The sequence below is a fragment of the Ochotona curzoniae genome, unplaced genomic scaffold, assembly GCF_017591425.1.
Source record: "Ochotona curzoniae isolate NIBS_2020 unplaced genomic scaffold, NIBS_Ocur_1.0 contig_4797, whole genome shotgun sequence".
Lineage (NCBI taxonomy): Eukaryota > Metazoa > Chordata > Mammalia > Lagomorpha > Ochotonidae > Ochotona > Ochotona curzoniae.
The window spans coordinates 1,853,923-1,879,323 of NW_024466390.1; the positions used below are offsets into that span (position 1 = coordinate 1,853,923).

Sequence of the window (25,401 nt, forward strand, 5' to 3'; positions counted from 1 at the left end):
CTCCAATTTGTTGCAACTTTTAAAAGACTTGCTGTCCACATGACCATTTGGATTACTTTCTTATGAATGATGTCCTTTCCAGAGTGTTCTGATGTAGTTCAGTTATTGGATGATCTCTTAGGCATCATCTCCATGCAGATAATTCAGATTGTAGCTTACCAGAGAGCAGATTTCTTTTTCGAGAATAGTGATTAAAATGGTGTCCTTTGAGATCTCTCATCCTGTGAAACACTGATTAATTAACTTGGGGTGGATAGGGAACTTCTATCCCCTAGTGCATTCAACAGTGGTGTCATTAAAAAAATTATTAAAACAATTTTAAAAAGGAATAAATATCTTTTTTAATAAGCAGAAGAAAGCTGTGTATATAAATTTAGGTGCATAGTAACAGCTGTCTTCTAAGAAATAAGCCTGTAATTAATATACTTATCTATGAAATAAACTGCTGTTGCATAGTTTTTCTTACTTTTGTTTGAATTTGTAGCATTACCTTAAAGGTAGTCAGTCAAACCTATTAGCTTTATAGAGTTATGACAAAATACAGTGTGCTGGAAACCTCTGTAGGTATTTCATTGCCTGAAATATTTCCTTAGAATTTGAAAAATGAATTTCATGAATGTGAAAATGTCATTAAATTCAAACCCCTCCCAAATGATATAGCATTAAGATTAAATTATGCATACTCTTGGATAGAGTTAACCAATGGGTGACAGCAGCTTGACCTTAGGTTGGTTTGTGGGAAATGAGCTTGAAGAAGGTTCTGCAGGTTTTGTTTTGTTTTGTTTTTGTTTTGTTTTGTTTCATTTGCAAACTGTTCTTTGCATACTTATGTTTGTGGTCCTTGTAACTGACTTCTGCTTTTTGTTTGTTTTCCTTTTCTTTCCTTTATCTGTTTTACTTCCCCCATACTGTGGTGTTGCTACCAGTTTCTATCGCTCCGCCCCCTCCCCCTATGCCCCAGTTGACTCCACAGATACCTCTCACAGGCTTCGTGGCCAGGGTGCAGGAAAACAGTAAGTTTGGCAAAACTGAGCTATCAGAGTAGAGGCTGTCTCCTTATAGCATGCATGGCTGATGAGTCATCATTTCCTTTGACTGAGACGCTAATCCTGAAAATTAGGTGCAGATTCGTCGCTGAAACTGAAGAGCACGGTCTTCAGTTGTCCTCCTGTGTGCATGATTACTGACCTCAACCTAGAGCTTTCCTATGTATTTTATGATCTGAAACGTGAACCTGATCGTTGCATATTTTTTGGGAAAGAGAAACCAAATGTAAAAACTTAAACTGTGTAGACACCTCAACCTTCCAGTGGTTATTAGAAGAATCAGGAAATGTTTTAAAAATTTTACTGGATTGCAGCTACACTGTGATCTGAATTACTTCATTTTAGACCATCATCCATGAACATAGATCTCAGCATGCTTTAGTGGAATGAATACCTCAGTTAACCAGCTCATCCTGCAGGAGAATTGACTGAGAAATTCCAGCTTTGGCTGAGCCCGTTGCACTGTTCTCTGTATTCTCACACTTTCTGCCCATCAGGTGTTTGTTTGCTCAAGGTCGAGTGCTAGGCTCTGAAGGAATAGGAATAAATTGACAAAGTACCTACCTTCAAGAAATACACGATCTTGTGGACTTATTGCAAAAACACTATAGTTGCAAAGTGTTGACATTTCAGAGTATAAACTCATCTGTAACATTTACAGTAAGTGGGTAAAAAATAAGAAGGCTAAATCACTGATCCTCCAGTTCCACTTTTGAAGTAGGATATTGCTGAGAATTATTAGTCAGTAACCTAAAATGGCAACAGTGAGAATCCATTTTGTGCGTTAAAAGGTCATGGTTAATCTGTGGATCAGTCATAGATTTAATCATGATTAATCTCCTGACCTAATCATTTTTAATGTATAGAAGAAGATTGTTAGTGTTTATCACTCTAAACATGCATGATTTTTGCCACAGAGGCCCTTGGGGCTATTTTGGTTCTTTTTCTCAGACCTAAGGACCTCTGTCAGCTTTTCACCTTGTTTCCCTAATCCTCAACTGGATTTAAGATCTGCTTTCTTTGAGAGCAGGCCAGGAAAATTGCTGATAAACTGTGTCACAGAACTATATTTTTGAAAGAAACATTTTCCAGTATTGTTTTCTCTAATGCCTGGTTTCTGCGGGCATCCAGATTGGGAGTAATGGATTGCAGAGAGCAGTGCCCTGACCACTGCATCCTCTAACAGGGCAGCAGTGTGTTTACATGTGTTGGTGACGAATATCAGAGTGCATCTTTAAACTAATTATGTGCGGTGCTAAGAAAGATAGTTTTAGCACTCTCAGCCACTGATTGACTCCCCAACCACCAGGCCAGAGTGGGAACCAGTAACTGAATCTAGTCTCCCACATGGGTGTTGGGAACCTAGTTCTTCAGCCATCACCACTGCCTTCAAGGATCTACGTTAGCAAGAAGTTGGAGTAAGAAGCTAAAATGGGATATTGACTCCCACAGTACTCCATGATGGCGTCTCTGTGTCTCAGCTGCTAGGTTAAATGCTGCTTCATGATTTGGTTTTAGTAGCCTTTTTCATCCCCCCCTTCCCCTCCAAAAAATCGAGTAAAATCACGGAATTGGAATGATTGTGAAAGAATGGTTACCATCCACAACTGTTTTAAATCTGTATTCTTTAGCTATATTTGTAGCATACTGTTTTGAGGAGAGTGGAGTAAACTTTCAAACACTTGTTTCATTGATCACAGATATAATCCCAGAAATAGGCATTGAGTTAGTATTTTGTATTCTGAGCTTTTACCCTGAAGGTACAACATCAATTCCCGTGCCACTTTAGATAAACATGCTTTCATGAAATGTGTGAGTCGCACATTTAAATGGAGCCTTAGTTGTGTTGCAGCTTTGAATTCCTTGCTACTGGGAGCATTTGTTCAAGATATTATAGTAATTGTGTAGTTACAACCTGATGTTTTTGTGTTGCTGTTTATACCCTTGATTATTTAAAGCACAAACACATGTATACCACAGTTGTCTAGAATTTGAGGTGTGAGTCATTTTTATTGTTTCATTTAAGTTCCTTTTTCTGTTTTTATTTTTATTACATCTTCCCTCAATACTTTTATGTTCAAATCTTAATTGTGGATGTATTCTTAGAAAATAGGATCTTAAGGATCCAGCTTTTCCCTTATCTCTGGCAATAATTGAAAATTTTCATTCCTTGTACATTAAAAACTTATTATGAAAATCTGTATTTTTTATATCAACTTTTGGTAGCTGAGAGTTATGTTTTCAATTTTTCTAGTTAAAATTTAAATGAGATAATAGAAAGCCTATATGCACAGAAGCAGAGTTAATGCCACTGACTTTCCTTTTTCTCAAAACAGTAATGAATAAACATCTGTCTCTTGGATGTTTTTAATATCTAGGAAGTTAAATCGATAAAAAGGCAAAATCAGCAGTGGGTGAGCATAATGAAATGTTATCAGACTGTTAGTATAATTTATAGTGTAACTCCTTCACTACAATTCAAGTGAGAAATAGGGCATCAAGTTTATTGTAGGTAGGCAGGTTAATGCTAATCAGTAAGGACATTTATTGCCTCCTTAAAAAAAGAGACATTATCTCCTAACCTTGCATTCTTTAATATGTAGGATTTCTTGAGCCCTTGTTTTTAGCTTATTTTATTATTTCAGAATTATTCTTAATAGCATAAACTTAACACACAAGCTTTTTTATTTCTAATCATTGCATGTTTTATTATAGTGCATGCTGTAGAAGAATTAGAGCTTCTTTAAATTCTAATAACTTTAAGAATGGTCACTTAGGCTGATTTCTGATTCAAATTAACATTCTGAATCTTTGTAGTTGCTGATAGTCCAACTCCACCACCACCACCTCCTCCAGATGACATCCCCATGTTTGATGACTCGCCACCACCGCCTCCACCACCACCAGTGGACTATGAAGATGAGGAGGCTGCCGTAGTTCAGTATAGTGATCCATATGCTGATGGGGACCCTGCTTGGGCCCCCAAGAATTACATCGAAAAAGGTAAGGAAGCCAGCTCACCCAGCTGTGGAGGGCCTCTGGTTGTCCAGCTCTGCCCAGCCTTTGAACTGCTTCCCACCCATGAAGATTCACCTCGGTCTAAGCCTGGACATTACAGGGTTCTTTCTGCTTAAATTTAAAATTATGATGATAGATAGGTTTATTCAAAATGTGTGTTTTTGTCAGCCTGAATTTTAAAGGTCTGAATTTTACCTATCAAGGATAAAGGATAGGTAATTGACATACTGGGGGAATAATATATATATATGAAGTAAAGACTTAAAAGATTTTGAAGTTGTTTTAGTTAAAATAGAATCTTTTCTTTCTAAGTATTTAAAACTATTGGCACTGTTATGAGAAAGAACTTTTTCAGCTGGATGATTTTATAAAGGAGAAGACAAATCACTATGATTTTACTTCACAAAATTATATACAGCTCAAACCCAAGTTTACGGTAACCTGATGCTCCCTGTAGCTCTCTCGTGAAATATGTGGAGGAGGAAGACACGATCTAATGTCAGGATTCTCACCACCCCACCTCCTCCATTCAGTGTTGTGCTGTTTCCATATCTACTTTCATAGGTTTCTGAAAAGTGCTTGTAATTTAGTAAATAACCTTTGAAACAAATTGCTTTTTTATGGGTGTCATTTCCTTAACTGATTTCCTTTCCAAAGTAAATTTATTTTTTTTTATACTTTTGAACAGTAAATATTTTGATGCTAAAGTTAATTTGACAATTTTTCTTTATATTTAGATTCCCATATGCTAAAATATTAATATGAGGATGGCATACTTTACAAGTCTTGAATTGTATTTGTACCCATGTTTTCTCACATTGTAAAGCATTCTCTGGAATAACTGTGACAGGTCACAGATTTGGAAAGACACATTTAATACACTTGGTAGTTGAGCAGGATTAAAAGATTTGCCTTCACAGCTGGAGCTAATGGGTCCTATAGCAGAGGCCAGCATATTATTTTTGTGCAGGTAGTAAGCATTTCACTCTGCCGGCTGTCTGGTCTGTCACAGCTACTATAACAGCATTCCTCCCCCTTACCCCCAATAATAGGCCTATATTTGACCTGTAGTATAACTAAAACTTTGAGATTAAGTGCAATTTAGTACAGTTATATTTGAAACCTTTTTGTTACCTTTATAATCACAATGTGAATAAATGCTGGTGGTATAATTGAATTTAAGTTTATGTATCAAGTATCTATTAAATGACTGCTAAAAGCCATTTTTACAAAAAATCAGCTGAACTTCAACCTGCTATGTGCCAAATTGATTGTACTTTAAAAAATTATTTTAAGGCTGGTATTATGTCTAGTTTTGTGTAATTTCAAGATTTTGTAAACAGAAATGCCTTCAGAGGATAATCAAGATACTTGAAGTACTTAGAAAATGGGATTGGTCTGAAAAAGCTGAAAGCATTGTTCTTCTAAGTTGGGGACAAGAAGATTTCACAGGAATCTGATAGCTCCTTAAATGTTTGTCAAGTAGAAGCAGGATTACAGAATCAAACTTTGAGATGGATAACGCACATAGGAAGGAGTGTTTGATTCTTTATCTGCATTAAGTTCCTGGAGAGTAGAAAAGACAGCCAGTTGTTATGGTTAAATACTTAGCATGTGAACGTTCAGGCAGGAGGGGCTGAGTGAAATTAGGTTTCATTTACAAATTGGGAACTGGAAAACAGAAACATGATTATTCTGGCTAAATAGTGTCAATTTACCTATTCTTTGTGTAAGTGGAATTAAGAACATGAGGAATCAATATTGGTTCTACAGAAAGCCTGAAGGGTATCCATGTCATGTCATCTAATCTACACTACTCAGAACCCCCTCTGACTGAGGACTAAAAGACAGATGTTACCTATGATAATACATAATTACTGATAAATTAAGACTTCAGTAGACTTTTATTCCATTGCTTTCTTGACATTATTACCCTATTGATTTTCTTAAGTGGTTTTTTTGGCCAAAAGTAACTCTAGGATGATTATTTAGTATTTATTCTGTTTCTGCAATGACTCCATTGCAGGATTAAAATGGAGGGGAGTGGATTGATTGGGTCTGCTTGCATTAATACTTTACAAAGTGGTAAAGAGTGACATGTCAGCCTAACTCGTGATGAGTTCAGGTCAGTTCTTCAAAGCTCTCCTTACTGTAAGTCTCTAATTCAGAACAGTAATGGGGAGAGGCCATCTTTCCTACTGCAAAGTCCAGAATATCTTAAACTCTTTCAGAAAAAAATGACCTCTACATTTCACACACAGTAGGCAATTATATAGAATTTCAGAATTATCAAATATAAAGATGAGCTGAAGGGGGAGAATAATTAAATTCATAAACTTTAATACAAAACATATTTATAGATTGCCTGTTTTTATAAAGGAAGTTAGTATTTTGAACTCAATTACAGATATACAGAATTACAGAAAGTCCTTTTAAGTCTTAATGGATCTTTGCTTACCTATTTGCGCTTTAAAAAAAATTTTTTTTTTAAAGATTTATTTTTATTATTTTTTCATTGGAAAGGCGGATATATATAGAGAGGAGAGACAGAGAGGAAGATCTTCCTCCAATGATTCACTCCCCAAGTGAGCGCAACGGGCCGATACTATGCCGATCTGAAGCCAGGAGCCTCTTCTGGGTCTCCCACAGGGTGTAGGTTCCCAAAGCTTTAGGACGTCCTCGACTGCTTTCCCAGGCCACAGGCAGGGAGCTGGAAGGGAAGCGGGGCTGCCGGGATTAGAACCAGCACCCATATGGGATCCCGGGCATGCTAGGCGAGGACCTTAACCACTTGCACCACCGCGCCGGGCCCAAAATTTTATTTTTAAAATAAATAAATCCAAACCTGACACAACAGCCTAGCGGCTAAAGCCCTTGCCTTGCACGCGCTGGGATCCCACATGGGCATGCTGGTTCTAATCCCAGCAGCCCCACTTCCCATCCAGCTTGGCCCAAAGCCTTGGGACCCAGCACTTGCATGGGAGACATGGAAGAGATTCCTGGTTCCAGGCTCCTGGCTCCGGCCGATGTAGCCACTTGGGGAGTGAATCAGTGGAAGGAAGATCTTTGTGTCTCATGGATCCTTTGATGAGTATAATGAAATTTGCCTCCCAGTAAATGTGTATTTTCAGATTAGTTGGTTTTTGTTACCTGGTTCATTTTTAGCTATTCAGCTTTGCCCAATAAAGATTAACTGTCAGAAATGGTGCTTTGTGTGTATGATAGAGGCACTTTGTAGATACGTGAGCAAAAGAAAGAAAACATTCAGTAAATCCCAAAACCCAGAGATCTTTCTTTAAAAGGATTGGTGGAAGATTTAGATGTCTTTCCTCTAATCAAAGTGCCTGGCCTTAAGAACAAGCTAGTCATTGAGGCATATTGTTGGCCTTTACTGAAAAAAATGGGAATTAGTCTCCATGCAGTAGTTGGTTTTGCTATGTTATAGATATTACTGGCATGAAATTTCAAAATTCAAGTGTATATTGCTTAGAGTGCACTCACATGCTGCTTTCTTTTACTCTAGTTGTTGCAATATATGATTATACAAAAGACAAGGATGACGAGCTGTCCTTTATGGAAGGTGCAATCATTTATGTTATAAAGAAGAATGACGACGGCTGGTATGAAGGAGTCTGCAATCGAGTGACTGGCCTGTTTCCGGGGAACTATGTTGAATCAATCATGCACTATGCTGATTAAGTTTTTGCTTTTAAAGTAGGTTCTTGTTACTCAGTCTTATTGTGGGACTATTATGGTTAACAGAATTGTCTTAATGTTTTAAAATGTGCCCATATTTTTGGGAAATGCTGTTTTATTGGTATAATTGAATGTCTACCTGTAAGCATAAATCTGAGGCAGTTTGCGTATTGCTACACGGCAATTTATACAAGAAGCTGTCGCTGATTATGCTTACATACTTACTTACACAAAGTTAACTTTATGACCAGCCTAAATATTCTGGGGAAGTGGGGTATAATATTTAATGAATTATGATTCAGATTGTATCATTAAATGTTTCAGTGAGCATGGTTACTAATGCTATGTCAGACTAATATTAAAATCAGAAAATTTAATTGCTGGTGCTGGTCATACTTTTTTATTCAGATCCTCTCATTTTAAAACATAGTGTTCAAGCATGCATAAAAATTACTGTGTTGAAAAATATTGAAAAATTCCAAGAGGCTTCCAATTTGTGTACTGTTTTCCTGGAATATTCACTTAGGTCTCCTGAAATGAATTGAATCTCTTAAGTTCTCCATGTGAAACAAGGCTAATCTATAATGTTGTAATTTATACTAAGTTTTTTAATGAATGAGATTTGAACTATAAATTTTTCCCATTCATAAATATATAAGTGAACCAAAGGTTTTTGTCCTTTTCTTCACTGGCTTACTTTAAAAAAAAAAAGATACTGATTTATTATAGAATTATGGTTCTATTTTCTCAACGTATTAACTTGGAGAAAAAATTTAGCCTTAATCTGTCCCAACAGCAATGTGATGGATTTTCTGCAGATTTAAAATCTGAGGTGATTATTTACAAGTCAGTCTACTGAATTTCTTTTTTAAAGTGACTGTTGAAGCTATGAAAATGTGTCAAGGTGTACACATTCATTCTGTAAGCAGAATTCTGAAGGATTGCCATACCTTTCCTTTACTTTCATAGTGGACTGTTGTACACTGGTTCAATGGAAGGAAATTCCAAGTATCTTTACACATTGTAAAAGTAGATGTGATTGATTTGTGGATAGGCACTCTGGAATCCATTACCTGGCACTAGCAACCTAAGATTTTAAAATACAGTAACTGGGGAAAAAGTGGGTAATGTATTATTCAGTAAACAGAGATATACTTAACCAACAGATTTGTATTGTCCTTTGACATAATTGAAATGCAACACATGCACTTTGTGTGTCTCCTCTTAATTTAAGCGAGGGTTAGAGGGATGTTTTCTTGTGTATAATTCTGTATTGCTTAGGGTATTAAAGTAGAGCACTCAAGTGTGGGTTTCTGTGTATTGAAGATTTGTTTGGATTTCAAATTACAGTTATGTATTGGGCGTTACAGACATACAGCAGCATAGCGAATGGTAAGCCTAGTGCAAACATTTACTTCTGAAAATTAAAGACCATTATTTCTACCAAATCAATGTGACTGTTTCATATACATTTTGCTTTTCTTTGTTAATTTTAAGGTATCATTAGTGATTAGCTATGTTCTGTTCCTTTTTTAAGTGGAATGTTCTCTTAATTTGTATATAACCTGTTGTCTAAATTTTATGTACAGTCTTTTATAATAAATAAACCATTCTGCTATATGAAACTTTGGATACTGTTAAATATAGATCATGTGGTTGTAAATGCACACCTTACATTTTACTGATAGTTACTCCTAAGGCGAAATAAGAGAAAACATTTGAATCTTAACATTGACTATTTATTTGTGTAATGGCTTTGCATGTGGATAATAACAATGTAAACAGTACCACATATAACCATCAACATATCTCAAGTAGGACTAAAATGACATAGATGATTTAATTACACAGAAAAAGTTTTTTTTAAAAACTTAGCCAATAAAAAAAAAAAATTCCCTACCCATTAACAAGAAGTTAATGGAAAGTGTTTTTAAAATGATTTTTGGTTATCTGCACATGAAGCAAACAACTTTAGGCACAGTCTGGTATGGTAGCTGCCACAGGAACAGGGAGAGTCATCATTTCTCTCTTGTGAGCACGATCTCCGAGAGCTGGATGAGGGCATCTCTTTCCGGGGATGGGCGAAGTTTACTGATCTCCCTGATGGCTTCATGGCAGTAGCGCTGGGCGAGGTAGGTTGTTTGCTGCACACCATCACTCTGTATGCAGGGAACAAAGCAAAACACATGTCAGAGACTGTCATTCTCACCTCTCTGTCCCAGTGAATTAAAATTTACTTTTGTGATAGGTGAGCGCGAGCGATCAGATTAGTCTTACAGCAATAGCCGGAGTGTTTCTAACATTCTCTTATCATCTCTTAGGTCTAACTTCCTCTACCAAGAATGTAAAATTTTATTGTATTTGCAAGACAAATCATAGCCATTTAGTACCAAGGCTTCACAATATATAAAGTATATATATATTTAAAATACGTATATAAAGTATACATATATGCTCTGAATGAAAAAAAAAAAACCCAACCAGGAAGCATAATACAATGAAAGGATAGAAAGGCTTACAGTGAAAATCTACAGACCCTATCTCTCCAAGGCACCTGCTTCACCTCTTGGTTTTCACTATCTGTTGCCTTTCCGTTACTACGGAGGATCAGAGTTTAGCCACCTGCCTAACTGTGCAGGTCAGGATCCCTCAGTGCTTTAGAGTATCGCTAACATTGTGGTGAAAAGGCCTCTGATGAGGAACAGCTGCTCAGAACACAACCCAGCTGTGCCCGTGCGGGGGAGGCCTGCCTCCGTCACAGGAACGTTGAGTTCAGCTGCGACCAACATAAATCTTTATAACATGATTGAACCAACCCTCCTAGTTTTCCTTATCTTTCATTTTCTTCCTTTTCCTGTTTAAATGTGAATCTTGTTTATGAGAAGGAACATACTCCTGTCGGTTCTCTCATCAAACACTGACATGGACGGGGACACACACACCCACACACCCACACACCCACACACCCACACACCCCCCCCCACACACACACACCCACACACACCCTGCCCCCCCTCCCCCCAGCGGTGGGGGGCGGCCACTGCCCACTGACTGACCACATTCCCAAAGGCCTACTAAGGCTGGAAGCTCAACCCAGGCTTGCTGTGTGGAGAATTCCTGCCTTTGCATTCCACTGCAGAGTTGGGGGTGAATCCCAGGCACTGACATGGGGCTTTTCTGTTCTTTTTTTTTTTTTTTTTTAAGATTTATTTATTTTAATTACAAAGATATACAGAGAGGAGGAGAGACAGGAAGATCTTCCGTCCAATGATTCGCTCCCCAAGTGATCACAATGGCTGGAGCTGAGCCGAACCAAAGCCAGGAGCCAGAAGCCAGGAACATTTTCAGTTCTCCCACGCGGGTACAGGATCCCAAGGCTTTGGGGGCCATCCTTGACTGGTTTCCCAGGCCGCAAGCAGGGAGCTGGATGGTAAGTGGAGCTTCCGGGACTAGAACCGGTGCCCATATGGGATCCTGGCGAGTTCAAGGCGAGGACTTTAGCCGCTAGGCCACGCTGCCGGGCCCCCAACTAATAGTTTCAAAACAACATTGTCACAGGAAGCAGTGGGGCTGAGCCGCCAGGCCTGACATGACGCTTTAAATGCTGGGCCTTCCTACTTAAATTCTCCATTTCCTCGCTTTCACACTTTAGCCCTTCTTTGGAGTTAATTTCCCATCACTATTTAGAATTTCTGAAGAGCCGAATCATTTAAAAAAAAAAAAAGCAAAGTGGAAAAGGGCATCTGAACTAACCATGAAGCCAAATACCTGTCTCATGGGTCTGTTCATTTTGGTCCACTATTTTGCTCTGTAAGCTTTGAGCAGCTCTTTAGTAACCCTAAGTTCTATATTGATGTATCGGATGAGGCACTAGGAGCTCATTCATACATAGACACATCCATACAGCTAGGTAGAACTTAAAGATCTTTGGTGACTTGTTTAGAAAAGTCACCAATTTTTATTGGAAAGGCGGATATATACAGAGAGGAGAGACAGAGAGGAAGATCTTCCATCTGATGATCCACTCCCCAAGTGAGCGCAACGGGCAGATACTATGCCGATCTGAAGCCAGGAGCCTCTTCCGGGTCTCCGACGCGGGTGCAGGGTCCCAAAGCTTTGGGCCGTCCTTGACTGCTTTCCCGGACCACAAGCAGGGAGCTGGAAGGGAAGCGGGGCTCCCGGGATTAGAACCAGCGCCTATATGGGATCCCGGGCGTGCAAGGCGAGGACCTTAACCACTTGCACCACCGCGCCGGGCCCTCGTAAGTGTATTTCTGGGAAGACATACAGCAACTCTATTGTATTTCATAACAGCTAGCCTTTTGCTCACCTCAGTCCCATCTTAACACGTGGCTTTTATATGCTCAGACTTATTTGGGGTCCAGCATCACTGTATAGCAGTAAAAGCACGGCCTGCAGCACTGGACCTTACGGGTGGCAGTTTGAATCTTGGCAGCCACCCATGTGGGAATCCTGAATTAAATTCCCTAGTCCTGGTCTTGGTCCCAGCCGGAGTTCACTGTGGGCACTGAGACGAGAGAAAGAAACATGCCAACACTGGCCGTCTCGCTCCCTCTCTTGTCTGCTTCTCAAATATAAAAAAGATAGGTTGATCACATTTGGTCTTGTCAGTGAGATTGAATCTTTGGTTAACATTACATTGGTTGAAGGACTGCACCACATACCTGCTGTTGTCTTGTCATTTAAAATAGTCCTACCTGTAGTACGTACTGTCGAGCTCTGTCCACGTCTCCTGGCAAACTGAACCGTCTCATTATCATAGCATTCATTTCTGGAAACTAACCAGCAAGAAAAACCGGGTTACTGGTTGTAGAAGAATCAGTGTCCTAATTCTATAGGACATACACAAAACCCAGCAAAGTGACCCTGTGTCAAGGTGGACAGGGAACAGGAAAGCAGCTGAGTTGAGATGGGCAGCGCCTGCCTAGAAACAGTGAAGGTGCACTCCAACGACCTGTCCCCAGGCCAGGACTGGGGTGAGACCTGCAGGAGGCACAAAGGGCATCTCCCAAGTATCCTGCTGTCTTCCGTTTGCATTTCTGGAACTTCTGATGGTGTCAGACTCACCGGTAATCCCCTCCTGGCCCTGCAGGTCAGTAAGGTGGGGGCTGTGCTTGCTACCAGGTGATACAAACATGTTCGGGTACTGCCTGCCTGCAGGGAAGGTGGCACTCGGACATCTTGAGGCAAGACCTGGGCAGGTCTTGGGGCAGAGTGAACTGGAACTGAGGTGCTTGTTGGTAGAGCAGCAGGTGGACAGTATTCCAGATAGTGGCTTGGACCTTGCCTCCAGGGGTGTACTTGAGGATGAGCTGGGAAAGTGGGGTTTCTAAAACTCCAGCAAGTGTAAGGTAAGGCTGAAGCTGACAACCATTGAATTAAAGGTAACCACAAGGTTACTGACCAAGATTAAACTGATGGACATAAAGGGAGAAAGAACTGCAAAGTTGCTGAAGAACAAAATCTACATTCCACAAGCTAGCAGCTATTTAGAATGCCAGAAGGAAGCTGAGAGAAAAAAATCCTGTTACTTCCTAAATACCAGCTCCAGTCCTGCCTGGGCCACCAGTTAGCAAGCTGTGTGAGCTGACATCACCCCATGGCATCCTGAAGTAAGAGGTCACATGCTTCTGGGCATGGGCGTGGTCAGTGATGGTAGTGGTTGCCAGTTTCTGACAGCTTGAGGAATGACTGGGTTGCCATGGTATTAGTAATTCTAGAAAAAAAAAAGTTTGGCACACTCAGGAAAACCTCAGCCAAATGATGCAGATGAACAAGTAAGAATGTTTTTTTCAGAGTGAAGTATGTATCTGAACAAACTTCTAAATGGACAAAGGATGCGAACATGCCATGGCCAGAAACCAATTGGCTCTTGAGCAAAAACAGTCATTTGCTTTACTAGCTGGTCTTTTCAGACGAAAATAATTGGGGTGAGTATGGCAGCATAACCAGCTAGCTCTCCACTTGCAGTGCTGGCATCCCAGATATGAGTGCTGGTTGAGTCCTGGCTGTTTCACTTCTGATCCGGCTGCCTGCCTCTGGTTTGGGAAAGCAGCAGATGGAAGCACAAGTCTGTGAGATCCTGCACTTACGTGGGAGACCCAGAGAGGCTCTTGGCTCTCAGTTTTGAACCAGCCCAACTCTGACCATTGCAGCCATTTGGGGACTGAACTAGTGGATGGAAGATCTCTGTCTCTCCCTCTTCTCTTTCTGTTACTCTGACTTTCAAGTAAAATAACTCAATCTTCAAGAATATAATAAAATACTTTTAATAAAAGATTTAAATAATTGAAGCTGTACAAGAAACAAATGAGAGAGGGCTAAGCCCATCCCGATTGAATAGGCATTTGATCTAGTTTTTAAATCTCATACTGTAAAACTAGATGATCTAGAAAGCTACCTCCTTAAAGCTGGTGGGATTCTGTTCTGGGCACCTGGTAAAATCTCCTTGTTTACAGGTATAAGCTTTTTTCTCCAGTGTGGTAAAATGTGCTGATTAGGTAGTTTCTTTGAATGCGCTCTCCTTTATTGAAACTACAGAAGACATCAGAGAAAGCAAAATTTGAAAACATTTGCATTGAGTGTGACTACATCCTTCCTTTGTGGGGGCAGGGAAATGTAGTGTCTGCAGTTTTCATATGCAGATATGAAATTCTTCCCTTGAGTACTGCTTTATCCCTTAAATGAGAAACTCAACAGGGCACAGCAGCTGCCTGCCTGCCTACAGTGAGTGAGGAATAAGGCGATTTTTGTTTACTCAGGCTGTTTTTACAAGTTGGAAAAACCCTGTGAGGATGACAGGTTCTAGAGCCTGTGAAGTCAGTCTCCAAAGACCGAGTTTCCCCACACAGCATGGGGAAGCAAGGCACCAAGTAGTCACTGGCTGGCACACGCCGGGCAGCTGGTGCAGGGGCTGGCCACGGCAGGTGCAACTATAGCTACAGGCTGACATTCAGCTCTACTGATGTATCATTTGAGAAACAGAACAATTTCTTAATTTCTTTTTTTTAAAGATACTTGCAAACTCACTGGTCTCATTAGGGAAAGGAACACTTCCCGAAACGTTCTGTTTCTGATAAAATGTCAGGATCCAGTCTGTTTAAGGATCTAATACAAGATTTCTGGTCTTCACATGTCCATACGAGGAAGGACCCTGTCATCTCTGGAAACTCCAGAAATGCTGAAATCTCCCATGAATCCCCTTTACTAACTGTTTTTCCAAAAGCCCCTGCAGGGAGATGTTACTCATGCAGAGTCCCGGAGAGGAGCTTCTGTCTGGCAGGGGCCAAGCTCAAGACAACCCACCGGGCAAAGGTGCAAAGGAAAAGGTGGTTTCTCAAAGACTTCCTGTTCTGGCCCTGTTAGCCAAGTTCCCAGATGGGGAAGCCCACGGACTGCAGGCCCCTGGGCACTGCTCTGTGTGCTGCGTCCGGGGTATGCTGGTGGGCGGCTCTGAGGCCACAGTGCCCGCTCATCAGGGGCTTACCCATCAGTTGTCGGGGCAGCCATGATGTCCGACCAGGACCGAGCGGCAGGGACCACGGAGTCCTGAAGTGTTCTGTCTACTCCACTGTGTTCCTCAGGATCACTCACCGTCTTTTTTTTTTAATTTTGGCTAGGCTTAAGCATCAGTTTCTTACTGTGTAAGACACAGCATAACATCCATATAAAGAGGAGTTGTGGGATTAGAAAGAACGCATAGAAGAATCCCTGGTAGACCAGCTGTAGTTTCACTAAATGGCAATGCTGCATATTCTCATACCACTGTTGGATTCTGCTTTGTCCCAAATTAATCTGAGCCCCATTAACTCTTGGTAATGTCTTACTCATAACACCCCTTTATGAGAGTGTCATCCGTGACTGAGCCTTACTGTTTCACCTGAAAATGAGCTGTAAATATACAGCTGACTAACCTCTGGCCTGTGTCTTACAAGGCCGACAAACCCATGGACTTGTGAAACAGGTCCTGTCCAGCGTCACTTCTTGCTGGGCCACTTCGTGTTCCCTTTTCTGAAGCTCTGCACTCCCCTCCCCCATTCCCTTATGAGCGGATGAGAACAAGTGCTGTCTGGCCAGTGAGTGGGTGCCTCGTGACCGGGGTTTCCCAGGGAAGCACACAAGCAGCTGTGGGTCGGGGCACTGGCACCTTCTGGCTTGTTCTTTTTCCTTCCCCCTCCACATTCTTTCAAAAAATGGTATTTTTCCTTCTCACAGATCACTGTCAGCTCAGTGGGTGGGGGTGGGTGCACTCCCCCCACCCATTCTGGATCCCCTTACATCTGGAGGGAGGAAGGAAGTTTTTTAGAAGCAGCTTCCTAGTGAACAGGGAGCTCTCAGACAGCCCTCTCCAGGTCCAGGAGGACACAACTCGGTGTCATGAGGTCCAGGAGAAGTAGCTGTAATTATTACCGTTTCTAAGCCTACAGCATCCAAAGCTCTTTTGAGAAGCCTGTTGCCTCTTGAGGGAAAGTCCTGTTCCTTATCTTACTCCCCTCAGAGCCCAGCTAATTGAGACTCGCAACCAAGCAGGATTCCAGCATGCTTAGCCAAAGTCTTCATATATTTATATGAAATGAACCATGTCTGAGGAGCCGGTTCATGTACACATGTATGTTACATGGCTGATGAATATTATGTGTATAATGTGTATAAAACAATATATGGAAGAGAATTTCCCAGATTTTTTAAATCAGAACTTGGCACATGCAATTACATTCTCTTTGTGTTGGGGCTGGTGACTTGGTCTCACTGCAGAGAATGGACCTTCCATTTTGTATGACACATGCCTGAGTCTTGAAGGACCCAGGCTCAGCCAGACCTCGCTGCTGTAGTTAAGGTGTGGAGACCATTCTCCCTGCTGGGGCCTCTACAACAGAGTGAATCACAATGTTACCTACATGCATACAAGGGCTCCCCGTTTACCAAGACTGTGAGCATTCTCCGTTAATCCTGAAAACACCCCTGGGCAGAAGGCTGCACCACTGATGAAGAGGAGCACAGAGTTAAAATGTTGAGTTCCAGTGGCTTAGTCACAGAGGTGGGGTCAGTCTGCCTTCGTGGTCTCCGACCTGAGTGCTCCCCAGCTCTTCCTTAGCCAGCCTTCTTGTCAGCCAGGCTGGGAGTCCATGGTTCGGCCCAATCCAGCCCCGTGTCGAAGGCAGTTCACTGTAGGGCTTACCTGCTGACAAGCAAAGAGGACCGGGCCAGTGGCTAGGCCGAGCTTCAGATCTGCAGATGTGGGTTTGCCCATCTGGTCGGCACACGAGGTGAAATCCAGCACGTCATCAATCAGCTAGAGAGGCAGATGGGGCGTGTCAAAGGCAGCATCTGAGGATGCTCTGGGGGAGAAGCTGAACCAGCATGCTGCCACCATGACCAACAGGGAGCAGAGCACCAACCTGGAAAGCAATTCCCACGTTTTTTCCATACTGATAGGCTATCTCGTGCACCGCAGGGTCCGGGCATCCTAGCACGGAGACCTGAAATGGAAAGAATGCTGAGGTCAGGTGCTACGCAGGCAGGACCAGGCCAACGGCCCTTGGCTTTACAAGAAGCTGCATATCTATTCCCTCCACTAGGGGTGGCTAGATGAGGGAGAGGTGCAGTCAATAGAGATGACAGACAAGAGACCAAACCTGTACAGAGTAGTTGTTTTCAGAGACAGAATTTAAACCCTAAGTTCTTTTTAAGGATTCTACTTGAACCAGACTTTTTTCTAATTGGAAAGGCAGATTTACAGAAAGTAGTAAACACAGAGAAAGATCTTCCATCCACTGGTTCCCTTCCTAAATGGCTGTTACAGTTGGAGCTGAGCTGAGCTGAAGCCAGGACGAAGGACAGTTGTCTTAGAACTTGGGGTCTGAGTCCCAGTGTGGTGGCTCAATGGTTAAGTCCTCATCTTACCAGTGCCAGGATCTCACATGGGTGTTGGTTTGTGTCCTGGCTGCTCCACTTCCCATCTAGCTCCCTGCTTGTGGCCTGGGAAAGCAGTAGAGGATGGCCCGAAGCCTTGGGACCCTGCAGCTGCATGGGAGACCCAGAAGAGCTCCTGGCTTCAGATCAGCTTGGCCTCTTTCAGGCAGTCCTGTCCGCTGCCAAGGAAACTGAGCCACCAGCTCGGGGACCACTGACAGAAGATGCCAAATCCACTTTTCTGATATGTGAAAAGCTGGCTGCGGGACTCGGCAGCCTGACCCTGCTGTGGACTTCCATGCCATCTATTGATGTCGCTCTTATGTTGGGGGTAGATCCCAATCTCTAGCATTGAGACACTGCCACCTATTTCCCCACCTGTGGTCCTTCCTTCTGACCATCCTTGAGGACTTCACTTCCAAATCAGACTCAGTTCTCACTGGAGATCCTATTGCTGCAGGGTCGGGGGTTGGTGGAACCCCTCAGGGGTCCTCCTGTTTCCCATAGTTGTGTTGTAAGAGTCCTTTTTAAGGTTGTTTTGAAAACTCCCCAAGACGTGAGCAGACACTGGCTGCTTGCGCTGTCTCCCCCTCTGCTCTGCTAAGCATGCCGAGCAGGCCCAGATACGCTTTCCGAGAACAAAGCCTGGGGCTGGGGAGGACGTTCTGCTCTTCTGGAGCGGAAATCTCTGTATGGACTGCTAATGAGAAAGTCACTTGGGACACCTCCAGTCTGCCATGGACCACCAAGGGGAAAGCACCCCGCTCCCCAACCTGCAACCGCCTTGGGGAGCCTCTGGCCACCGACCAGCTCTGGCTCAGGCCTCTCACTCCAGCCCAGCTGGCCTGGCCCCTTGGGCTTTGTGAGCTTAACTATTACAGCATGATCAGGACATGCTACTTCATCGCTCTGTACTTAGGGCTTCTTCAGCTACAATGCAGAAACCGCAGGCACTCCACTAAGGTTACTGGGAGGGGAAGTGCTTCAGCTGAGCCCCTGCTAGCTGCCTGGCATCTATTCAGAACTCAGTATGCCTGCTGCTGTTGTTGGCCATCCTCTTCCTCAGCCACTGAGTCCGGGAGCAGGGGTCTGGGCCGTGCCCGTGCACTGCTGCTAATTACAGCCAGGTCCCATTGCTGCTCAGCCCTGAGAATGTCTGCTGACAGCTTCCTGGAGTCTCAGAACGTGGGACGCTTGGCCAAGGGGCATGATCAAGCTGCACAAGGTCAGTGTGGCCACTTTCCTGGGCTGCAGAGAGCTGACCCATGGGCTAGGCGGGCTTGTATGGTAGAGGGATTCCTCTTTTCAACAATCTGGGAACTTAGATGGGGGATAATTGACAAATTTTGAAAGCAGTCAAGTTAAACCAAAAACCTGGCTCCAAGAATGAAGGTCTGCTGTTTCACAGGGTAACCCTGTGTTCTTACACAGAGCCACACAGAAATCCCAACTTTCTTCCTTAAAATCACAAATATATATATAATAAAATTATATATTATATTAATATATATGTATATAAAATTCTACTTCTGATTTGTGAGTCACAAATGTATTTTGCATTCCTTCTGTTAAGCCTCACAACAGCACATGCGTGCCTGTGTGGCTGAGGCGGATACAGTGCAGTCAGCCCACCAGCTCCAGGCCCTTGGGCTGTTGAGTCCAGCAGGACTAAGGAATGGAGGCTGGAGGCAGCTGTGTTTCCCTGCCATGCTGCGCTCAGCACCAGCCTCCCAACCGCCTGGCTCCAGGAGCTGAGCTCTTAATCCCTCTGCTCTCCTCTAGAAGCTCAAAGCACAAGCCGTGGGAAGCTACTGCCAGGAGCATTTGTGCCCGTCGCCTCCCCACTCACATGGGCTGCCACACAGCTTGTGCCCCGCACATACCCACAGATTAGGCCACTGTGGCACCAAGCCCACCTTGGAGAGGCCTGTTCTCTGCACCCCTGCTCTGTGACAAACAGCTCCCCAACGGGAAAGCAGATGCCATAAGGCTCAGCGCACACGATGGCCAAGAGGTGCCAGCATCAGCAGATGGCATGCGTCTTCCTGGACGGGGGCTGCAGCAAATAGTGATTCACACCGGCAGGAGCCTGACTCAGTCTTAATGAGCAGCAGGTGCCACAACCGGGCCATGCTGTATCTGGGATCCTCCCGTTCCCCTAAGCCGCACATTGTGGCTCATGGGGGCAGGGGCAGGGGCGGAGGGTGGGCAGTTAAGATGCTGATGACCCCAACCTACAACCTCCATCTCTCTCTGCAGACACCGGGCCCGCTGTTTGGCAAGCACACCAGTGATCACCACTTGGGGAAAGAACTGTCAGTACTTTGAGATTCTACAACCAGAGATTGACAGTTTGAAGAGAAACACACTAATTACAGATGGTGGAAATCACCTTCCCCACAAAGGGACAAAATAAGGACTTGAAAGTCGAGAAGAAACTTGGAAGACACAGCCCTCATCAAGTGGTCAAAGTCAGCCTCCCCAGTGACAGGGTGGGGCCACCATGCGTCCCTTGGTGTGACAAAGACAGTCTGACTTGTTGTGTTCCGGCCTGTCAGAGGCTCACAGCCAGAATCCCATGGTGGGAAACCCGGGACGAACCCCAGTGGAGAAGCTGGCCAGCAGAACGGATGTGGCACTTCACACTGAGAAACTAATGTAAGATTGGGAAGGACTCAGAACTGTTCAGTTAAAAAAAAGAAGACGACGCCGACTGATGTTTCACGATAGTAAACCAGGAGCTGGTGGACTGCAGCCTGCGCCAGACTTTTCCCTTTCATTGTTAACAGCATGAGGAACACTGGCCAGATCTCACATGCAGAACATGAGTCTATGACTGGAAGCCTGGAGCTTTGAAAGCAAGGTAACGGGCAGAGCGCACACTGATCCCAGGCCACAGGCAGGGCTGGAAAGAAAGAATATCAGAAGACAAAGCACGAGAGCAGCAGGACATCCCTGCCCAGTCTGGGTGGCTGAGTAACCCCCAGCGGGAACCTGACCTGGACCTCACGGGTATGCCTCAGGATGCACTTGGCATGCCGTCCCTTGTATATAAACAGCCCATCATGACATCGCTAGGAGACGTGCACAACAACCCCGTAACAACCCACTCATATCATGTCCTCTCACCACCCAGTGTGTGCTGGTGGGGAAATGGTGTCCTTAGAAGAATGAATGATGAGCTGGCGAGTTGCCATCAAATTCCCAAATCCCACTCACAATGCTGGTATGAGAATCCTGGTCATTTCAATACTCCCTAGCACCTCTTTTTGGTCTCAGGCTTTGCATGCCTTCCCATGGGGCTCCTATGCCTCTGTGTTTTCAATACCAAGGCTACTGACACTGTCACACCTCTGGAACTCTTTCCAGTGGTAGCATTTAAATACAGAAAACTGGAATTCAGAACTCATCGCATGACTGCTTTCTTGCTGCCATGGCTCTGGTTTCTAGTTTCTGGGATGATGCTGGCCTGCCTCCTAGTGGACAGTGTGAGGCATTTCCTCCTTCATCATGGTCAAGTCCTGGGCCATGGTTTACTTGGACAGGTGTTCAGGATCAGGAGTGACCACACAACGAGACTGTTCCTCCCTTGGACTCCGGGAGGGACCCAGCACAGAGAGTATGCAGCAGGGACATGGCGCTGCCCCCTGGTGTTGGCACCAGCCCCCGTGAGCCCCTCTAGGATGCCCATGGTGGTAGGGTGGGGAACCCTGCACCTTTCTGGAGCCTATGGCCACTAGGGCATGACGTTCCAAGAGGGATCCACGGGACTCCATTCAACACAGGCCATTCTTAGCATTTCTTTAGTGGTCAGTGTCCATCAGATAGTCATTTCTCTTTTAAACACATTTGTCACTTGTTGGAAATAAAACTATAATAGTCTTCTCAACAAAAAGGACCAAAACAGCTGAGATTGCAGCCTGCATGTTCCACATCCCTCACGCTCGTCCGGGCTTCCTGCTGGATCTTCCCGGGAAGCAGATTGGCCTCACTTCTTCCTGGACCACACTGCCACAGGGCCTGACACAACACAGACACACCCAGCACCACTGATGCCTCTTCCTCTGAGAAGGCACTTGGCCCTCGAGGTCTCCCTCTCTCGCTGTTTCCATCACACAGTCTTCTGACTGCCTCTTGGGTGCAGTGAAGTGTGCAAGTGGACAATTCTCTGGGCTAACAAGTCATCCAAGTGTGGCCAGGAAACACCATGTGTTTCAATCTATAGATTACAGACAATACTGATTTAAAAACAGAAACAGACACACAGAGGGAAAGGCCAGGGAGAAAATAGGGGGCGAGTACAGTCCAACATATTCAACTTACGTTCTGAAAAACACATGGTTGTATTTTAGGGAAGAATATTGAGGGGGATGCTGTCGTGGCATGGCATGGAAAGCCTCTACCTGCAGCGCTACTATGGGGGCCAGTCTGGGTCCCGGCTGCTCCACTTCTGCTCCAGTTCCCTGCTAATAAGCCTGGGAAAACAGCAGAAGATGGCTGATGCTTGGTCCCTTGCATCCACCTGGGAGACCCCAAAGAAGCTCTAGGCTCCTAGCTTCAGATTGGCCCGTTCTGACGTGTTAAGGCTATTTGGGAGTAAACCAGCAGATGGAACATTTCTCTCTCTCTCCCTATCTTCCTTTCTGTAACTCTTAAATAGATAAATTAAAAAAAAAAAAAATTGAGAGCATCTACCATGCAACACTACTACAATGTAAGTTTGACTTTATGCCAAGTAATTAATATATTTCAGCATACAGCAGTTAACTTGTTAAATGTACCAAAAACAGTGCTTGTGAGAAATTTGCAAATTTGAAAATAAGGGAACATCTAAAGCTTACTTTGATTCACTTCTTAGGAGGAAAAAAAAAAAACCAAAAAATTACCAGGTGTATACCAAAAGAAGTTAGCAAAAATGAAAACCAGTGCTTGCTTTGGCAGCACATATACTAAAATTAGAATGATATAGAGATTAGCATGGTCCCCACCCAAGGATGACACACAAATTTGTGAAGCATTCCATATAAAAAAAAAAAAGAAAAGAAAAGAAAGCCAGAAAGTGTTTGTCTCAGGGCTGTGAGGATTTCCTCTTGACCCCGCGGGGTTTGGGGTGCTATCTTAAGGCTCTGCAGTGGAAACATTTTCTGGGAGAGTTAGCTCCGGGTCGGGCGCCCTGTGGCCATGTGCAAGCTGCAGACAGAACGTACATACTGCTTTACAACTGTTGGCGATCAGGCTGGCCGTCTTCTTGAAGGTTTTCTCCAGGTAGTGTGCGAATCTCTCGTTCTCATTCTCTTTTGACCCCAGCTGAAGAAATTCACCTACAAAGAAAAGGAAAGCAGTCACTGGAGAGCTGATCTCACTGCCCTCCCCAACACCAGGACTGAGAAATCAGACCAACCTACCACGCACCAGGTCTTCTATCACTTGGGTCAGAATAGATATAACGGTCGTGTTTCCAATCCGTGCTAGAGCGATCGATGCTGCAGACAGAATTAGATCTCCAGCGAGCACGGCCTGGAGGAGGGAAAGGCAAATGCTCAGGAGAGGGGCTGGCATCGTGCAACTGTGGGACCCTCAGGTTCAGCTGGGGATGCTGTCAGACCTGGGTCTCTGGGAGACCACCTTGTCCATCTCCCAACCTCACAGCTGGGGAAATGAAATGCCTGGGGAGGGAGTCCCTACCAACATGAAGCTCTCTGGGACCACACCTACTTCCTTCAGCCCAGGCGGCTGGGCCTGCTCCTTCTGCTCATGCCCTTCTTCACACAGTGGACTTGTCCACACAGTTGTGGCACCACCTTCAGGAAGTCTGCTCTGATTACCATGGGATCAGATGCCTCCCTTCTGGGTGTGTGAGACACACCGCCAATGTCCTTTGCTTATCCCACTCTGCATTGCAGCCAGTGAAGGCTGATGTGCCACAATGATGGGGGGACACGCCTCAGCCCACACACCAAACATGCTTCTGTCAGTGAGAATGAGGCAATGAATCTCGGCTCCAGGTTCAACGTCCTTTGGGCTACATTATACAGATCATCATTTCAACAGAAAGTATCTTTCCCACCCAGTACTAGTAATGAGTATTTGTATAATCTTTAGATGGGGAGCAGATACCCATCTTGTATGACCCACTGATCACAGCTAGAAATAATCTAATCATGTGTCATAATGAAACATACTGTAGGGGCTGAAGTTGTGGCATAACTAATAAAACCATCGCCTGCAATACTGGCATCTCATATGGGTACTGGTTTGTATCCTAGTCACTACAATTTCAATCTAGTTCTCTGTGGGAGTCTCTGGGAAAGCAGCGGAGCATGGCCCATGTGGCTGAGAATTGTCACCCACCCATGTGGGAGACCTTGATGAAGCTCCTGGCTCCCGGCTCCGGCCTGGTCCAACCACGGCCACTTGCAGCTCCCCGGGGAGTGAAGCGATGGATGGGAGATTTCTGCCTCACTCTCCCTTTGACTTTCAAATAAATAAATAAATAAAAGAAAATCACTACCTAGACACCACATTGATTCACATATTTATAGACATATGTTATACTTTATGGTCATTACTCATCAATGCTAAGCCTCATAGTAATTCATACAATTTTCAATATAACCATTTGGGATCTTCACTGTGTTAGTTCTCTAGTATAGGAAACTGATATATACTTTACGAAGTAATCATCATGAAAGGGTTTCAAAGAATTTACCAACAGGAACTGAAAAATATTTGTTTTCATTTAAAAAATATAGAAATCCATGCATATAGCAGATCTTAAAAATGTCCATGGATAATGTGTATTATGAAAAAACTCTAAGTGGACTTCAAAATTTCTCACATGAAAACAAAGCCATCATTTAATTCAATCTGCCTGAAAACCTTTTGAAGTACCACTGTCCATATTATGGAAGGCGTGGCAATGTGAAGGCACAGGTAGAAGTCATCTGACACACCATGACACACACGTCTCCTCTTAGACCCACCTTCTGCCTGCCGTGATCAGCAGCTCAGCACCTGGCATTCCCAGCCCCGGGCACTCTCCAGGACGAAAGCTTCTAGCAAATGAAATGTAGCCACAAGACTGTGGAAGGCGGGGGTGTGAAGACAGCAGGGGGTGGGACCCACCCAGCCAAGGCACCGGGACTGGAGAGGAAGGCACCGAGAGAGTGAGTTTTTGCCTTGGGAATTGGGCAGCTCTGTTGTACAGGCCAACGAGGGAGGCGAGGACAGCTCAGCAGCGCCCTCCCCTGCGTTCAGGTACAAGGCCAGGGGCAGCCCACACCGACATCTCCAGATTACCTCCCCTGTCCAAGTCAAGGCTCTTACTCAGGGTTTGCTCCTGGCCCTGCCTGAAAAACAACCCCACAGATTCCAGGGATTTGTCACAAATTCATTGCCTGGCCGCTCCAACCTCTTTCTCACAAAGTACAGGATTCAAATTCACAACCAAATCACGAGTCATGGTTGTGAAGATAAGGATGACGTTTTGGAAGGAAATCGGATGCTGGGAGTGGTGGGGGAGCGTGAGAGGGAATGCCATTTTCAGTGGGGCAGGACACCTGCTGGGTGAAGTTGGCCTCAGCTGGGCCTGTGTGTCTTCATCAGCATTAATTCAACTTGAACACCATTCTGCCAGCTCAAAAGCCCTTCTTTTGCACTCTTCCTTTACAGGATGCTATAGTTGGTAATATACACCATGAGCCATTCT

At 44.0% G+C, this 25,401-nt stretch overlaps 2 protein-coding genes and 1 non-coding gene across 31 annotated transcripts in view; 2 read left to right on the forward strand and 1 right to left on the reverse strand.

Moving 5' to 3' along the window:
• The window catches only part of ABI1 (abl interactor 1), an 86,905-nt gene extending 77,422 nt beyond the window's left edge, over positions 1 to 9,483 (forward strand). For 14 of the 29 annotated variants that reach the window (XM_040988114.1, XM_040988132.1, XM_040988109.1 and 11 more), the window contains 2 exons: positions 3,864 to 4,049; positions 7,588 to 9,385. In XM_040988114.1, coding sequence (XP_040844048.1) covers positions 3,864 to 4,049; positions 7,588 to 7,763 — 362 coding nt within the window. In that variant the 3' untranslated portion in view covers positions 7,764 to 9,385. Of the gene's footprint in view, positions 1 to 926; positions 1,018 to 3,863; positions 4,050 to 7,587 lie in introns of all 29 variants that reach the window. The other 15 variants (XM_040988121.1, XM_040988112.1, XM_040988122.1 and 12 more) reach the window with 4 other exon arrangements.
• A 183-nt stretch (positions 9,484 to 9,666) lies between these two features.
• PDSS1 (decaprenyl diphosphate synthase subunit 1) overlaps positions 9,667 to 25,401 on the reverse strand; it is a 34,049-nt gene continuing 18,314 nt past the window's right edge. The window contains exons 6-11 of the mRNA XM_040988135.1: positions 23,099 to 23,210; positions 22,905 to 23,014; positions 17,180 to 17,260; positions 16,960 to 17,073; positions 12,479 to 12,559; positions 9,667 to 9,919 (exon numbers count right to left, since the gene is read on the reverse strand). Coding sequence (XP_040844069.1) covers positions 9,779 to 9,919; positions 12,479 to 12,559; positions 16,960 to 17,073; positions 17,180 to 17,260; positions 22,905 to 23,014; positions 23,099 to 23,210 — 639 coding nt within the window. The 3' untranslated portion in view covers positions 9,667 to 9,778. The remainder of the gene's footprint in view (positions 9,920 to 12,478; positions 12,560 to 16,959; positions 17,074 to 17,179; positions 17,261 to 22,904; positions 23,015 to 23,098; positions 23,211 to 25,401) is intronic.
• LOC121161625 lies at positions 22,619 to 22,722 on the forward strand. Its single transcript, XR_005884703.1, has one exon. It is a non-coding gene; the product is annotated as a U6 spliceosomal RNA (small nuclear RNA).